Source organism: Panulirus ornatus, chromosome 53 (genome assembly GCF_036320965.1).
Source record: "Panulirus ornatus isolate Po-2019 chromosome 53, ASM3632096v1, whole genome shotgun sequence".
Lineage (NCBI taxonomy): Eukaryota > Metazoa > Arthropoda > Malacostraca > Decapoda > Palinuridae > Panulirus > Panulirus ornatus.
The window spans coordinates 20,523,210-20,542,234 of NC_092276.1; the positions used below are offsets into that span (position 1 = coordinate 20,523,210).

General features: G+C 41.2%; 1 protein-coding gene across 2 annotated transcripts in view; it reads left to right on the forward strand.

The window, feature by feature from the left end:
- The window catches only part of p47 (NSFL1 cofactor p47), an 86,922-nt gene that overhangs the window by 58,410 nt on the left and 9,487 nt on the right, over positions 1-19,025 (forward strand). For both annotated transcript variants that reach the window (XM_071692688.1, XM_071692687.1), the window contains exons 6-7: positions 6,423-6,560; positions 12,895-13,048. In XM_071692688.1, coding sequence (XP_071548789.1) covers positions 6,423-6,560; positions 12,895-13,048 — 292 coding nt within the window. The remainder of the gene's footprint in view (positions 1-6,422; positions 6,561-12,894; positions 13,049-19,025) is intronic.

The window sequence follows — 19,025 nt, forward strand, 5'->3', positions numbered from 1 at the left end:
TCTCCCTGTTCCCTCCACCTCTGACACGTATATCCTCTTTGTCAATCTTTCCTCACTCATTCACTCCATATGTTCAAGCCATTCCATCACACCCCCCTCCACTCTCTCAATTGTACTCTTTTTATTTCCACATCTCTCCCACTCTTATATTACCCACTCAATCAAACCACCTCACACCACATATTGTCCCCAAAAACCTCACCTCCAACACATCCACCCTCCTCCAAACAGCCCCATCTCTAGCCCATGCCTCGCAACGATACAACATTGTTGGAACTACTATTCCTTCAAACATACCCACCTCTGTGCTCCAAGACAACATTCTCTCTGAACACACATTCTTCAGCACTCCCAGAACCTTCACCCCCTCCCCTACCTAGTGACTCACTTCTGCTTCCTTTGTTCCATCCACTGCTAAGTCCACTCCCAGATATCTAAAACACTTCACTTCCTCCAATTTTTCTCCATTCAAACTTACATCCCAATTAACTTGTCCCTCAACCCTGCTGAACCTAATAACCTTGCTCTTATTCACATTTACTTTCAATTTTCTCCTTTCACACACTTTTCCAAAATCAGTCATGTCTGCAGTTTCTCACACCAATCAGCCATTAGAGCTGTATCATTGGCGAACAACTGACTCACTTCCTAGGCCCTCTCATCCACATCATACTGCATACTCGCCCCTCTCTCCAAAACTCTTGCATTTACCTCCCTAACCACCCCATCCATAAACAAATTAAACAGCCATGGAGACATCACACACCCCAGCTGCAGAACGACATTCACAGGGAACCAATCACTCTCCTCTCTTCCTACTCTTACAAATGCCTTGTGTCCTTGGTAAAAACTTTTCACTTCTAGCAACTTACCTCCCACACCATATACTCTTTAAACCTTCCACAAAGCATTTCTGTAAGCCCTATCATAAGCCCTCTCCAGATCCTTGAATGCTACAAACAATTCCATTTGTTTTTCTAATTATTTCTCGCATACATTCTTCAAAGCATACACCTGATCTACTCATCCTCTACCAATTTGGAAACCACACTGCTCATCCCCAATCTGATGCTCTGTACATGCCTTCACCCTTTCAATCAATACCCTCCCATATAATTTCTCAGGAATACTCAACAAACTTATGCCTCTGTAGTTTTGTACACTCACCTTTATCCACTCTGCCTTTGTACAATGGCAGTATGCATGTATTCTGCTGATCCTCAGGCACTTCACCATGGTCCATACATACATTGAATATCCTTACCAACCAATCAGCAACACAGTCCCCCCATTTTTTCACTGCAATATCATCCAAACCCACCACCTTGCTGGATTTCATCTTCCGCAAAGCTTTCCTTACTTCTTCTCTCTTCACCAAACCCTCTCACTTCGTACACCACCCTGACCAAAACACCTTATATGTGCCACTTTATCATCAAATACATTCAATAAACCTTCAAAATATTCATTCCATTTCCTTCTCACTCCATCACTATCTGTTATCACTTCCCCACTTGCTCCCTTCACCTATGTTCCCATTTATTCTCTTGTCTTACGCACTCTATTTACCTCCTTCCAAAACATCTTTTTATCATCCTTCGAATTTAATGATACTCTCTTACCCCAACTCTCATTTGCCCTCTTTTTGAACTCTTGCACCTTTCTCTTGACCTCTTGGCGCTTTCTTTTATACATCTCCCAGTCATTTGTACTACCTCACTGCAATTATTGACCAAATGCCTCTCTTTTCTCTTTCACTAGCCATCTTACTTCTTCATCCCACCACTCACTACCCTTTCTAAATTGCCCACCTCCCACCTTTCTCATACCACATGCATCTTTTGTGCAAGCTATCACTGCTTCCCTTAATACATCCCATTCCTCACCTACTCCCCTCACATCATTTGCTCTCACCTTTTGCTATTCTACACTCAATCTCTCCTGATACTTCCTCACACAAGTCTCCTTTCCAAGCTCCCTTACTCTCACCACTCTTCTTCATAACATTCTCTCTTCTTTTCAGAAAGCCTCTACAAATCTTTCCCTATGCATCCATAAGATAGTGATCAGACATCCCTCCAGCTGCCCCTCTCAACACATTAACATCCAGAAGTCTCTTTTATATGCCTATCAATTAACATGTAGTCCAATAATGCCCTTTGATCATCTCTCCTACACACACATGTATACTTATGTATATCTCTCTTTTTAAAACAGGTATTCCCAGTCACCAGTCTTTTCAGCACAAAGCCACAAGCTCTTCACCATTTCCATTTCTAACACTGAACACCCCATGTACACCAATTATACCCTCAACTGCCACATTACTCACCTTTGTATTTAAATCACCCATCACTATAACCTGGTCTCCTGCATCAAAGCTGCTAATACACTCACTCAACTGCTTCCAGAACACTTGCCTCTCATGATCTTTCTCCTTTCAACCAGGTGCATTGGCACCAATAATCATCTATCTCTCTCATCCACTTTCAGTTTTACCCACATCAATCTAGAATTTACTTTCTTACACTCTGTCACATACTCCCACAACTCCTGCTTCAGGAGTAGTGCTACTCCTTCCTTAGCTCTTGTCCTCTCACCAACCCCTGACTTTACTCCCAAGACTTTCCCAGACCACTCTTCCCCTTTACCCCTGAGCTTCATTTCACTCAGAGCCTGAATGTCCAGATTTCTTTCCTCAAACATACTACCTATCTCTCCTTTCTTCTCATCTTGGTTACATCCACACACATTCAGACACCCCAATCTGAGCCTTCGAGGAGGATGAGCACTCCCTGCTTGCCTCCTTCATCTGTTTCCCTTTTTAGAAATTTAGATACAAGGAGGCTGGGGGGTTCCCAACCTCCCACTCCCGCCCATTTTAGCCACCTTCTATGACACACGGGTAATACGTGGGAAGTATTCTTTCTCCCCTATCCCCTATGTTTTCTATTTTAAAAAGCAATGGTGACATGACACAGCTCTGCCTTACACCAACATGTATACCAAAACTTTTGCCAAGCTCTCCATCCACTCTTACTCATAAATTTGCTACTATGAGAAAACTTTAACAGTACCCAAAAGTTGTACCCCTACTCCAGTATATACTGAACACATTTCCATATCCTTAAATGTGGTATACAGCTTCTTACCTTTCCCTAAATACTTTTGTGAAGTCATTTTCAACACAAAAATCTGATCCACACATACCCTATGTTTCTTAAAATTCCTCTGCTCCTCACTTATTCTGCATTCAGTCACTTCCATCACTCTATCAGTATCAGTCAACACTCTTTCATACACTTTACCTGGTGGAGACAGCTGTAAATTCAGTCTGCACATAAATATATGTCATCATTGTTTTATTAGTGATGGGCAATGGGTGATTTGAATGCAAAGGTGAGTAATGTGGCAGTTGAGGGAATAATTGGTGTATATGGGGTGTTCAGTGTTGTAAATGGAAATGGTGAAGAGCTTGTAGATTTGTGTGCCGCTGCTGAAAAAGGACTGGTGATTGGGAATACCTGGTTTAAAAAGAGAGATATACATAAGTATACATATGTAAGTAAGAGAGATGGCCAGAGAGCATTATTGGATTACGTGTTAATTGATAGGCTCGCGAAAGAGAGACTTTTGGATGTTAATGTGCTGAGATGCAACTGGATAGATGTCTGATCATTATCTTATGGAGGGGAAGGTCAAGATTTGTAGAGGTTTTCAGAAAAGAAGAGAGAATGTTGGGGTGAAGAGAGTGGTGAGAGTAAGTGAGCTTGGGAAGGAGACTTGTGTGAGGAAGTACCAGGAGAGACTGAGTATAGAATGGAAAATGGTGAGAACAAAGGACATAAGGGGAGTGGGAGAGGAATGGGATCCATTTAGGGAAGCAGTGATGGCTTGCGCAAAAGATGCTTGTGGCATGAGAAGCGTGGGAGGTGGGCAGATTACAAAGGGTAGTGAGTGGTAGGATGAAGAAGTAAGATTATTGGTGAAAGAGAAGAGAGTTATTTGGACAATTTTTGCAGGGAAATAATGCAAATGACTGGGAGATGTATAAAAGAAAAGAGGCAGGAGGTCAAGAGAAAGGTGCAAGAGGTGAAAAAGAGGGCAAATGAGAGTTGGGATGAGAGAGTATCATTAAATCTTAGGGAGAATAGAAAGATGTTTTGGAAGGAGGTAAATAAAGTGCGTAAGACAAGGGAACAAATGGGAACATCAGTGAAGGGGGCTAATGGGGAGGTGATAACAAGTAGTGGTGATGTGAGAAGGAGATGGAGTGAGTATTTTGAAGGTTTGTTGAATATGTTTGATGATAGAGTGACAGATATAGGGTGTTTTGGTTGAGGTGGTGTGCAAAGTGAGAGGGTTAGGGAGAATGGTTTGGTAAACAGAGAAGAGGTAGTAAAAGCTTTGCAGAAGATGAAAGCCGGCAAGGCAGTGGGTTTGGATGGTATTGCAGTGGAATTTACTAAAAAAGGGGGTGACTGTATTGTTGACTGGTTGGTAAGGTTATTTAATGTATGTATGACTCATGGTGAGGTGCCTGAGGATTGGCGGAATCCTTGCATAATGCCATTGTACAAAGACAAAGGGGATAAAAGTGAGTGCTCAAATTACAGAGGTATAAGTTTGTCGAGTATTCCTGGGAAATTATATGGGAGGGTATTGATTGAGAGGGTGAAGGCATATACAGAGCATCAGATTGGGGAAGAGCAGTGTGGTTTCAGAAGTGGTAGAGGATGTGTGGATCAGGTGTTTGCTTTGAAGAAAGTATGTGAGAAATAGTTAGAAAAGCAAATGGATTTGTATGTAGCATTTATGGATCTAGAGAAGGCATATGATAGAGTTGATAGAGATGGTCTGTGGAAGGTATTAAGAATATATGGTGTGGGAGGCAAGTTGTTAGAAGCAGTGAAACGTTTTTATCGAGGATGTAAGGCATGTGTACGAGTACTATGAGAGGAAAGTGATTGGTTCTCAGTGATGTTGGTTTGCGGCAGGGGTGTGTGATGTCTTCATGGTTGTTTAATTTGTTTATGGATGGGGTTTTTAGGGAGATGAAGGCAAGAGTTTTGGAAAGAGGGGCAAGCATGCAGTCTGTTGTGGATGAGAGAGCTTGGGAAGTGAGTCAGTTGTTGTTCGCTGATGATACAGCGCTGGTGGCTGATTCATGTAAGAAACTGCAGAAGCTTGTGACTGAGTTTGGTAAAGTGTGTGAAAGAAGAAAGCTGAGGATAAATGTGAATAAGAGCAAGGTTATTAGGTACAGTAGGGTTGAGGGACAAGTCAGTTGAGAGGTAAGTTTGAATGGAGAAAAACTGGAGGAAGTAAAGTGTTTTAGATATCTGGGAGTGGATTTAGCAGCGGATGGAACCATGGAAGCAGAAGTGAATCATAGGGTGGGGGAGGGGGCGAAAGTTCTGGGAGCCGAGAATGTTATCTTCAAGAGCAAAAATGGGTATGTTTGAAGGAATAGTGGTTCCAGCAATATTATATGGTTGTGAGGCGTGGGCTATAGATAGAGTTGTGTGGAGGAGGATGGATGTGCTGGAAATGAGATGTTTGAGGACAATATGTAGTGTGAGGTGGTTTGATCAAGTAAGTAATGAAAGGATAAGAGAGATGTGTGGTAATAAAAAGAGTGTGGTTAAGAGAGCATAAGAGGGTGTTTTGAAATGGTTTGGTTAGATGGAGAGAATGAGTGAGGAAAGATTGACAAAGAGGATATATGTGTCAGAGGTGGAGGGAATGAGAAGTGGGAGAGCAAATTGGAGGTGGAAAGATGGAGTGAAAAAGATTTTGAGTGATCAGGGCCTGAACATGCAGGAGGGTGAAAGGCGTGCAAGGAATAGAGTGAATTGGAACGATGTGGTATACTTGGATCGACTTGCTGTCAATGGATTGAACCAGGGCATGTGAAGCGTCTGGGGTAAACCATGGAAAGTTCTGTGGGGCCTGGATGTGGAAAGGGAGCTGTGGTTTCGGTGCAATGTACACGTCAGCTAGAGACTGAGTGTGAATGAATGTGGCCTTTGTTGTCTTTTCCTAGCGCTACCTTGCGCACATGCGGGGGGAGGGGGTTGTCATTTCATGTGTGGCAGGGTGGTGACGGGAATGAATAAGGGCAGACAGTATGACTTATGTACATGTGTATATATGTATATGTCTGTGTGTGTATATATATGTATACGTTGAGATGTATAGGTATGTATATGTGTGTGTGTGGACGTGTATGTATATACATGTGTATGTGGGTGGGTTGGGCCATTCTTATATCTGTTTCCTTGTGCTACCTTGCTAATGAGGGAGACAGTGACAATGTAAATAATATAGATATGTTTTATTTGCAGATGTTTTGCAGTGGTATCATGCTTGATAATAGCTGAAAGTAATTTAGATTGAAGTAATTTTGTTTCTCATTACAGTGAAGTACCATTAGAACTAATCCGGGAAGCCAAAGGTGGAGAAGTATATATCAACATGGCTGATCATCGCCATGAAGATTATGCAGCACCTAAAGTAGCAGTGAAGGCATTTACTGGTTCTGGCCACACACTGGGAAGGTAAGATAATGTCTCTTTCCTTTTTTCAATAATCACATTTCCTACATGTTATATAGTTGTACATATGATTTAATCATCCATATTGATAAAGCTGTGTCATGTATTACTGTACCCCTTCTGCTCTGGATATGCGGTAAACTGAAAGTCACCTTCAGTGGGTTTGTATCATTGTCATTGGATGGAAAGGAGTATTTCTTTGTTGAAGGATTTCCCACTCCAAAGAAATTCATCCTTTCTCAATTGCAGATTGTAGTGCAGCATTGAAATTGCAGGAGTCTTTTTATGTTAATTGATAGGTATGTAAAAGAGAGACTTTTGGATATTAATGTGCTGAGAGGGGCAGTTGGAGGGATGTCTGATCACTGTCTTGTGGAGGCGAAATTGAAGATTTGTAGAGGTTCTCAGAAAAGAAGAGGGAATGTTGGGGAGAAGAGAGTAGTGAGAGTAAGTGAGCTTGGAAAGGAGACTTGTGTGAGGAAGTACCAGGAGAGCTTGAGTGCAGAATGGCAAAAGGTGAGAGCAAATGACGTAAGGGGATTGGGGAACGAAGTCAGATGTATTTGGGGAAGCAGAAGATGCATGTGGCATGAGAAGGGTGGCAGGTGGGCAGATTAGAACAGTTAGTGAATGGTGGGATAAAGAAGTGAGAATGTTAGTGAAAGAGAAGAGAGAGACGTCTTGACGATTTTTGCGGGGAAGTAGTGCAAATGCCTGGGAGATGTTTAAAAGAAAGTGGCAGGAGGTCACAAGAAAGGTGCAAGAGGTGAAAAAGAGTTTGGGTGAGAGAATATCATTAAATTTTAGGGAGAATAGAAAGATGTTTTCGAAGGAGGTAAATAAAGTGCGTAAGACAAGAATACAAATGGGAGCATTGGTGAAGGGGGCAAATGGGGAGGTAATAACAAGTAGTGATGAAATGAGAAGATGGAGTGAATATTTTGAAGGTTTGTTGAATGTGTTTGATGTTAGAGTGGCACATATAGGGTGTTTTGGTCGGGGTGGTGTGCAAAGTGAGAGGGTGAGGGAGAACGGTTTGGTGAACAGAGAAGAAGTAGTGAAAGCTTTATGGAAGATGAAAGCCAGCAAGGCAGCATGTTTGGTTGGTATTGCAGTGGAATTTACAAAAAAGAGGGTGACTGTAATGTTGATTGGTTGGTAAGGATATTCAATGTATGTATGGATCATGGTGAAGTGTCTGAGGATTGGCGGAATGCATGCATAGTGCCTTTGTACAAAGGCAAAGGGGATAAAGGTGAGTGTTCAAATTACCGAGGCATAAGTTTGTTGAGTATTCCCAGGAAATATGGGAGGGTATTGATTGAGAGGGTAAAGGCATGTACAGGGCATCAGATTGGGGAAGAGCAGTGTGGTTTTAGAAGTGGTAGAAGATATGTGGATCAGGTGTTTGCTTTGAAGAAAGTATGGGAGAAATAATTAGAAAAACAGATGGATTTGTATGTAGCATTAATGGATCAGGAGAAGGCATATGATAGGGTGGATAGAGATGCTTTGTGGAAGGTTTTGAGAGGATATGGTGTGGGAGGTGAGTTGCTGGAAGCAGTGAAAAGTGTTTACCAAAGATGTAAGGCATGTGTACAAGTAGGAAGAGAGGAAAGTGATTGGTTCCCAGTGAATGTTGGTTTGCGGCAGGGTCGCGTGATGTTTCCATGGTTGTTTAATTAGTTTATGGATGGGGTGGTTAGGGAGGTGAATGCAAGAGTTTTGGAGAGAGGGGCAGGTATGCAGTCTCTTGTGGATGAAAGGGCTTTTGCAGTGAGTCATTTGTTGTTTGCTGATGATACAGTGCTGGTGGCTGATTCGGGTGAGAAACTGCAGAAGTTGGTGACTGAGTTTGGTCAGGTGTGTGAAAGAAGATAGTTGATAGTAAATGTGAATAAGATCAAGGTTATTAGGTCCAGTAGGGTTGAGGGACAAGTTAATTTGGAGGTAAGTTTGAATGAAGAAAAACTGGAGGAAGTGAAGAGTTTTAGATATCTGGGAGTGGACTTAGCAGTGGATGGAACCATGGAAGTGAAAGTGAGTCACAGGGTGGGGGAGGGAGCGAAGGTTCTGGGAGCATTGAAGAATGTGTGGAAGGCAAGAACTTTATCTCGGAGAGCAAAAATGGGTATGTTTGAAGGAATAGTGGTTGCAAGGCATGGGATATAGATAGGGTTGTGTGGAGGATGGTGGATGTGTTGGAAGTGAAATGTTTGAGGACAATATGTGGTGTGAGGTGGTTTGATCGAGTAAGAAATGTAAGGGTAAGAGAGATGTGTGGTAATAAAAAGAGTATGGTTGAGAGAGCAGAAGAGGATGTGTTGAAATGGTTTGGACACATGGAGAGAATGAGTGAGGAAAGATTGACAAAGAGGATATATGTGTCAGAGGTGGAGGGAAGAAGGAGAAGCAGGAGACCAAATTGGAGGTGTAAGGAGAGAGTGAACATACAGGAGGGTGAGAGGCCTGGAAGGAATAGAGAGAATTGGAACAATGTGGTATACCTAGGTGGACATGCTGCCAGTGGATTGAACCAGGGCATGTGAAGCATCTGTGGTAAACCATGGAAAGGTCTATGGGTCCTGGATGTGGAAAGGGTGCATTACATGTGACAGCTATAGACTGATTGTGAACGAATGTGGCCTTTTTTGTCTGTTCCTGGCACTGCCTCGCTAGAGAGGGGGGATGCTATTTCAAGTGTGGTGGGGTGGCGATAGGAATGGATGAAGGCAGCAAGTATGGATATGTACATGTGTATGTGTATATTGAAATGTATTATGTATGAATATGGGCATGTGTGGGCATTTATGTATATACATGTGTATGTGGGTGGGTTGGGCTTTTCGTCATCTGCTTCCTTGCGCTACCTCATTAACGCATGAGATGGCGTTTAAGTAAAATATATAAATAATAAATAAATATAGATTTGTGTGCATAGGCATATGGGTGCCATTTCCAACATTTGTCATAACTTAAATGGGTATGGGAAATGTATTATTGTACAGAGACTCTCCGGATATACCCATCATCTGCAGTAGGTCAACAGTGTTTTTTTACTAACCCTGTATTTCCATCCATTGTAATTTCATTGCCTATAACGTTGCTGCAATGTACATCACAGGTATTCCTCGGAATACCTGTGTAGTGTCATCTCTTTCTCATTTGTTGTAGACTGAAAAACAGTACCTAAAGAACTTGATTTTGGTATAAAGTAAAAAATAAATGTTTAAGGAATGATGCCATTTAATATCCTCAAAAGTGATATTAGTAAGTCTGTCTAAACTGATATATTTTCCAGAAAATGTAAAAGAGAGATATACATAAAAAGAGATATACATAAGTATACATATGTAAGTAGGAGAGATGGCCAGTGAACCTTATTGGATTACGTGTTGATTGATAGGCGCACAAAAGAGAGACTTTTGGATGTTAATGTACTGAGAGGTGCAACTGGAGGGATGTCTGATCATTATCTTGTGGAGGCGAAAGTGAAGATTTGTAGAGGTTTTCAGAAAAGAAGAGAGAATGTTGGGGTGAAGAGAGTGGTGAGAGTAAGTGAGCTTGGGAAGGAGACTTGTGTGAGGAAGTACCAGGAGAGACTGAGTACAGAATGGAAAAAGGTGAGAACAAAGGACGTAAGGGGAGTGGGGGAGGATTGGGATGTATTTAGGGAAGCAGTGATGGCTTGTACAAAAGAGGCTTGTGGCATGAAAAGCGTGGGAGGTGGGCAGATTAGAAAGGGTAGTGAGTGGTGGGATGAAGAAGTAAGATTATTAGTGAAAGAGAAGAGAGAGGCATTTGGATGATTTTTGCAGGGAAATAATGCAAATGAGTGGGAGATGTATAAAGGAAAGAGGCAGGAGGTCAAGAGAAAGATGCAAGAGGTGAAAAAGAGGGCAAATGAGAGTTGGGGTGAGAGAGTATCATTAAATCTAAGGGAGAATAAAAAGATGTTTTGGGAGGAGGTAAATAAAGTGCATAAGACAAGGGAACAAATGGGAACATCAGTGAACAGGGCAAATGGGGAGGTGATAACAAGTAGTGGTGATGTGAGGAGGAGATGGGGTGAGTATTTTGAATGTTTGTTGAATGTGTTTGATGATAGAGTGGCAGATATAGGGTGTTTTGGTCGAGGTGGTGTGCAAAGTGAGAGGGTTAGGGAGAATGATTTGGTAAACAGAGAAGAGGTAGTAAAAGCTTTACGGAAGATGAAAGCCGGCAAGGCAGTGGGTTTGGATGGTATTGCAGTGGAATTTATTAAAAATGGGGGTGACTGTATTGTTGACTGGTTGGTAAGATTATTTAATGTATGTATGACTCATGGTGAGGTGCCTGAGGATTGGATGAATGCTTGCATAGGGCCATTGTACAAAGGCAACGGGGATAAAAGTGAGTGCTCAAATTACAGAGGTATAAGTTTGTTGAGTATTCCTGGTAAATTATATGGGATGGTATCGATTGAGAGGGTGAAGGCATGTACAGAGCATCAGATTGGGGAAGAGCAGTGTGGTTTCAGAAGTGGTAAAGGATGTGTGGATCAGGTGTTTGCTTTGAAGAATGTATGTGAGAAATACTTAGAAAAGCAAATGGATTTGTATGTAGCATTTATGGATCTGGAGAAGGCATATGACAGAGTTGATAGAGATGGTCTGTGGAAGGTATTAAGAATATATGATGTGGGAGGCAAGTTGTTAGAAGCAGTGAAAAGTTTTTATCGAGGATGTAAGGCATGTGTATGTGTAGGAAGAGAGGAAAGTGATTGGTTCTCAGTGAATGTTGGTTTGCGGCAGGGGTGCGTGATGTCTCCATGGTTGTTTAATTTGTTTATGGATGGGGTTGTTAGGGAGGTGAATGCAAGAGTTTTGGAGAGAGGGGCAGGTATGCAGTCTGTTGTGAATGAAAGAGCTTGGGAAGTGAGTCAGTTGTTGTTCACTGATGATACAGCACTGATGGCTGATTCGTGTGAGAAACTACAGAAGCTGGTGACTGAGTTTGGTAAAGTGTGTGAAAGAAGAAAGCTGAGAGTAAATGTGATTGAGAGCAAGGTACAGTAGGGTTGAAGGACAAGTTATTTGGGAGGTAAGTTCGAATGGAGAAAAACTGGATGAAGTGAAGTGTTTTAGATATCTGGGAGTGGATTTAGCAGCGGATGGAACCATGGAAGCGGAAGTGAATCATAGGGTGGGGGAGGGGGCGAAAGTTCTGGGAGCATTGAAGAATGTGTGGAAGTCGAGAATGTTATCTTGGAAAGCAAAAATGGGTATGTTTGAAGGAAAAGTGGTTCCAACAATGATATATGGTTGTGAGGCGTGGGCTATAGATAGAGTTGTGCAGAGAAGGGTGGATGTGCTGTAAATGAGATGTTTGAGGACAATATGTGGTGTGAGGTGGCTTGATCGAGTAAGTAATGAAAGGGTAAGAGAGATGTGTGGTAATAAAGAGAGTGTGGTTGAGAGAGCAGAAGAGGGTGTTTTGAAATGGTTTGGTCACATGGAGGGAATGAGTGAGGAAAGATTGACAAAGAGGATATATGTGTCAGAGGTGGAGGGAACGAGGAGAAGTGGGAGACCAAATTGGAGGTGGAAAGATGGAGTGAAAAAGATTTTGAGTGATTGGGCCCTGAACATGCACCTGCAAGGAATAGAGTGAATTGGAACAATGTGGTATACCGGGGTCAACGTGCTGTCAGTGGGTTGAACCAGGGCATGTGAAGCGTCTGGGGTAAACCATGGAAAGTTCTGTGGGGCCTGGATGTAGAAAGGGAGCTGTTGTTTCGATGCATTATACTAGACAGCTAGAGACTGAGTGTGAGTGAATGTGGCCTTTGTTGTCTTTTCCAATTGCTACCTCACGCACATGTGGGGGGAGGGGGTTGGTATTTCATTATGTGGCAGGATGGTGACGGGAATGAACATGGGCAGACAGTATGAATTATGTACATGTGTATGTATTTATATGTCTATGTGTATATATATATGTATACGTTGAGATGTATAGGTATGTATATTTGCGTGTGTGGACATGTATGTATATACATGTGTATGTGGGTGGGTTGGGCCATTCTTTCATCTGTTTCCTTGCGCTACTTCGCTAATGTGGGAGACAGCGACAAAGTATAATTAAATAAATGAATACCTGTGTAGTGTCATCTTTTTCTCATTTGTTGTAGACTGAAAAACAGTACCTAAAGAACTTGATTTTGGTATAAAGTAAAAAATAAATGTTTATGGAATGATGCCATTAAACATCCTCAAAAGTGATATTAGTAAGTCTGTCTAAACTGATATATTTTTCAGAAAATTTAATGTTTTCAAATATTTCCTTATGATTGTAGCCCAGCACCATCAGTAGTAGGCCAGGAAACACAGCCTGCTGAAACACGGAGAAATGCAGCCATAATGGGTGCCTCATCAGACACCAAGATGTTGGAGCAGACAGCTGAAGATAACCTCACTGTTAATACTGCTGAACCTACCACAAGCATTCAGGTAGTGTCAAGTATTTCATTAAGAGCTTATAGAGTGGGGTGAGAGTAAATGCATAACTCTTAATTTTCATATGCTTACATTCACACTGTAGCACTGCATGCTAATTTTCTGCAAGTTCTCTTACTTAACACTGCCTTAGAATAATGTCATTATTTTTCCCATTGTATCATGTACTGTTTCCAGTTCCACTGATTTTCATAATTATTTGTGCTTTCTCTGTGTGTGTAATTGGAGGAGCAATATTTTTCAGTTTTCTTTCTGTGTTCAAAAGAATTTGTATGGAACATGCTGAACAGTTCTGTCCATTCAGGACAGCTTCAACTAGTATTAGAAAATAAGATTGTCATGGAAAAATGCCCTTTGCCCTTAAAAATGTGTATCAAGGGTCTGCTAAATGTGGCTTTACAAACTTGAAAGTTGTTAGATTGTTCCTTTTCCTCTAGTCTTCATAGCTCACACACACCATATCATTTGAAGTTCACTTGTAAGAAGTAGTCCCCATTTTATCAAAACAAAAATGGATTGTGCTGTGGATGACAAATCGAGGTGTGGAAAACACCAGTACCATTTTTGATAGATATTGTTTTTGCTCTGTTATTGTTTAAGAGTTAATGTTGTAAGCTAAGATTACAACGTAAGCCTTTCAAAAGTCACAGTTTACAGATTTTAAAATTTAGGATAAATTTTTATGATTTATAAACTGAGAAAAACAAATGCAGTCTAAGTTGACCTTCATGTGTCACAATCAGGCTGCTCTGCCATAGTTATGGGGTGTGTATGATAACTTTGGTACAGGTTTGCACAATCATATTTATCTCTGATTTTTTGAAACAGAAAATTGGTATTTCATATAATTAACTCAAATACAGCAAGACTGGATGGAAAATGTAACTCCATGTGTGCAATAAAATAACTTTTTGAATTGACAGATTGGCATGCAAGAGTAAGAAAAAATTACTGAGAAAGTATTATGAATGTCTTTGGCTTTCTTTGATGCTAAGTGAGGGGCATAGGGGGATGTGATTGATCCATCTGTCAGTTTAAGATAAGGTAAGAGGATGTGAAGGAGTTGTTTCCTTTTTCTCTTGAACATGGTGTGTTTCTCGACTTATATTTCACACACAGGCACATTATTTGTTGTGAAGATGAGTATATGTAGAAATGCTTCATAATGAATTAATGTTGAAACAATATAGACAAGTCAGCCTAACATTGTGGATAATTTGAATATTGATGAGAGATAAACAAGTAGTAAGTCTTATTAGCAACAGTTTCAGAAATGAGGGCCAGCATATATCTTTACCAGGTATATGTATGCAAACACATCTACTAGCTTAATGTAATAATAAATATAATTGAAACTCCAATGCAGGGGAAGAGAATGGATTCTCTTTTTCTGGATATGTAAAAGCCCTTGATATTGTAATTTATGGAGTACTGTTAGTGAAACTGGCAAAGCTAAATTTAAGGGAAAACTAGAAAAATAGGTTAAAGAGTTTCAAACCTTTAGAAAATTTAAGGCAGTTGCATTGGAACCATGTGTAATAAAAATGTGCCTTTAGGTGTTCCTCAACGTACGATATTAATTTCAGTTCTGTATGATTGGGATATGTATGAAAGAAAGAAAGAGGCAAGAGGTCAAGAGGAAGGCACAAGAGTTGAAAAAGAGGGCAAATGAGAGTTGGGGTGAGAGTATCAATTAATTTTAGGCAGAATAAAAAGATGTTTTGAAAGGAGGCAAAGAACGTGCATAAGACAAGAGAACAAATGGGAATATCGGTGAAGGGAGCAAGTGGGGAAGTGATGAAGTAAGAAGGAGATGGAGTTAGTATTTTGGAGGTTTGTTGAATGCGTTTGATGAAGAGTGGCAGATATAGGGTGTTTTGGTCGGAATGGTGTACAAAATGAGTGGGTCAGGGAGAATGATTTAGTGAAGAGAGAAGAGGTAGTGAAAGCTTTGCAGAAGATGAAATCCAGCAAAGTGGTGGGCTTAGATGGTATTGCAGTGGAATATATTTAAAAGGGGTAACTGTGTTGTTGATTGGTTGGTAAGGATATTCAGTGTATGTATGGACCATGGTAAAGTGCCTGAGGATTGGCAGAATGCATGCATAGTGCCATATGTACAAAGGCAAAGGGGATAAAGGTGAGTGCTCAAACTACAGGGGTATAAGTTTGCTGAGTATTCCTGGGAAGTTATATGGGAGGGTATTGATTGAGAGGGTGAAGGCATGTACAGAGCATCAGATTGGGGAAGGGCAGTGTGGTTTCCAAAGTGGTAGAGGATGTGTGGAACAGGTGTTTACTTTGAAGAATGTATGTGATAAATACTTAGAACAACAGATGGATTTGTATGTAGCATTTATGGATCTGGAGAAGGCATATGACAGGGTTGATAGAGATGCTTTGTGGAAGGTTTTAAGAGTATATGGTGTGGGAGTTAAGTTGCTAGAAGCAGTGAAAAGTTTTTCCCAAGGATGTAATGCATGTGTACGAGTAGGTAGAGAGGAGAGTGATTGGTTCCCAGTGAATGTCTGTCTGCAGCAGGGGTGTGTGATGTCTCCATGAGTGTTTACCTTGTTTATGGATGGGGTGGTTAGGGAGGTGAATGCAAGAGTTTTGGGGAGAGGGACAAGTATGTAGTCTGTTTTGGATGAGAGTGCCTGGGAAGCATCTCAGTTGTTTTTTGCCAATGATACAGCTCTAGTGGCTGATTTGTGTGAGAAACTGCAGAGGTTGATGACTGAGTTTGAAAAAGTGAGTGAAAGGAGAAAGTTGAGAGTAAATGTGAGTCAGAGCAAGGTTATTAGGTTCAGTAAGGTAGATGGACAAGTTTATCGGGATGTAAGTTTGAATGGAGAAAAATTGTAAGAAGTGAAGTGTTTAAATTATCAGGGAGTGTACTTGGAAGTGGAAGCAAGTCATGGGGTGGGGGAGGGGGCGAAGGTTTGGGAGCGATGAAGAATGTGTGGAAGGAGAGAACTTTAACTCGGAGAGCAAAAATGGGTATGTTTAAAGGAATAGTAGTTCCAACAATGTTGTATGGTTTCAAGGCAGGGGCTATAGATAGGGTTGTAAGGAGGAGGGTGGATGTGTTGGAAATGAAATGTTTAAGGACATTATGGGGTGTTAGGTGGTTTGATCAAGTAAGTAATGTAAGGGTAAGAGAGTTGTGTGGAAATAAAAAGAGTATGGTTGACAGAGCAGAAGAGGGTGTGTTGAAATTGTTTGGTTACATGGAGATAATGAGTGAGGAAAGATTGAGAAAGAGGATATATGTGTCAGAGGTGGAGGGAACAAGGAGAAGAGGGAGACGAAATTGGAGGTGGAAGGATGGAGTGAAAATGATTTTGAGTAATCAGGTCCTGAACATACAGGACAGTGAGAGGCATGCAACGAATAGTTAATTGGAACGATGTTGTATACTGGGGCCGACGTGCTGTCAGTGGCCTGAACCAGGGTAAGTGAAGCATCTGGGATAAACCATGGAAAGGTCTGTTGGGCCTGGATGTGGATGGGGAGCTGTGGTTTCGGTGCATTACACATGACAGCTAAAGACTGAGTGTGGACAAGTGTAGCCATTTGTCTGTATTCCTGGCGCTGCCTCACTGAAACGGAATAGCAATGGTGTTTTCCTATTGGGCAAGGTAGCAGTGGGAATGGATGAAGGTAAGTAAGTAGGAATATGGACATGTGTATTTATGTAATGTCTGTTTATGTGTATGTATATGTATGTGTGTATGTGGGTGTTTATGTTTTTTGGAAAGAGGGGCAAGTATGAAGTCTGTTGGGGATGAGAGAGCTTGGGAAGTGAGTCAGTTGTTGTTCGCTGATGATACAGCGCTGGTGGCTGATTCACGTGAGAAACTGCAGAAGCTGGTGACTGAGTTTGGTAAAGTGTGTGAAAGAAGAAAGTTAAGAGTAAATGTGAATAAGAGCAAGGTTATTAGGTACAGTAGGGTTGAGGGTCAAGTCAATTGGGAGGTAAGTTTGAATGGAGAAAAACTGGAGGAAGTAAAGTGTTTTAGATATCTGGGAGTGGATCTGGCAGCGGATGGAACCATGGAAGCGGAAGTGGATCGTAGGGTGGGGGAGGGGGCGAAAATCCTGGGAGCCTTGAAGAATGTGTGGAAGTCGAGAACATTATCTTGGAAAGCAAAAATGGGTATGTTTGAAGGAATAGTGGTTCCAACAATGTTGTATGGTTGCGAGGCGTGGGCTATGGATAGAGTTGTGCGCAGGAGGATGGATGTGCTGGAAATGAGATGTTTGAGGACAATGTGTGGTGTGATGTGGTTTGATCGAGTAAGTAACGTAAGGGTAAGAGAGATGTGTGGAAATTAAAAGAGCGTGGTTGAGAGAGCAGAAGAGGGTGTTTTGAAATGGTTTGGGCACATGGAGAGAATGAGTGAGGAAAGATTGACCAAGAGGATATATGTGTCGGAGGTGGAGGGAACGAGGAGAAGAGGGAGACCAAATTGGAGGTGGAAAGATGGAGTGAAAAAGATTTTGTGTGAACGGGGCCTGAACATGCAGGAGGGTGAAAGGAGGGCAAGGAATAGAGTGAATTGGATCGATGTGGTATACCGGGGTTGACGTGCTGTCAGTGGATTGAATCAGGGCATGTGAAGCGTCTGGGGTAAACCATGGAAAGCTGTGTAGGTATGTATATTTGCATGTGTGGACGTATGTATATACATGTGTATGGGGGTGGGTTGGGCCATTTCTTTCGTCTGTTTCCTTGCGCTACCTCGCAAACGCGGGAGACAGCGGCAAAAAAAAAAAAAAATATATACTTACTACTTATTGCCCTGCACTGATTGCATATAAAAAAATACACATAACATCATAACACTTTTAAGATATATGGTCCTAACCAGTGGATGTGGCCAGGAGCCTTATAAAGATGGAAGGGACTTCTTAGGGCAGGAAGTAAGCAGTACAACAGCTCTACCAGGAAAGAACTAGGTGAAAGAACATCATAGATTTGTGAGTAACTATCAAGGGAAAATTTGAATTCAATGAACACATTGATAAGAGAACTCTTTTAATACAAATAATGAGTGGTTTGATAATGGGAACTTTCTCGATAAATGGAAAGCTGCTGCTGATGTGTATTGTATATATAAGAATTGTATACCTTATTTACTTGAATATAAGCCACCAATTATTCAAAGTTGTGAGGTGATTTTTAGATATATATCTTACAAAAATGCCTGGACCTCAATTCTAAGCTGCATTCCATACATGAATCACCACTCTGAAACTGCACATCAAATTATCTTGACACTCAGAATTGCTCTTACATTCACTCATATTCAATGATTATAAATCATACATCCTTTTTTTTATGAAAGGAGATGACAAAAGTAATAGAAAAAGTACTAAAACATGTCAGTCTTTTATGCCCATAGTAGCATAAGCTACGTAAGACATGAGTTTTTGTTTGTGTGAGCTCCTTCTTTATTGTCTTTCTGAGAGGTGCTGCCATCATTTCGGGATAATTTGCTCTACACCAGATGGGGTATGTGATAGAATGTCTGAATTAGTCATTAAATTTTAGAGGTAATAACTTGAAAAACATAAAGGAAATCTTAAGGGGGTTTGGTTTTAATGATGATAGAATACCTCTGATACCAGGGCATGTGAAATGTTTGGGGTAAACCATAGATAGGTCTGTGGGGTCTGGATGCAGATAGGGAACTTTGGTTTCGGTGCATTACAAAAAACGGCTAGAGATTGAGTTTGAACAAATGTGGCCATTATTGTCTCTTTCCTGGCGCTACCTCACTGAAGCAGGGCTAGCAATGATGTTTCCTGTGAGGTGGTATAGCGTCAGGAATGGATGAAGGCAAGCCAGTATGAATATGATTTTTACATATATTTATTATACTTTGTCGCTGTCTCCCGCATTAGCGAGGTAGCACAAGGAAACAGATGAAAGAATGGCCCAACCCACCCACATACACATGTATAT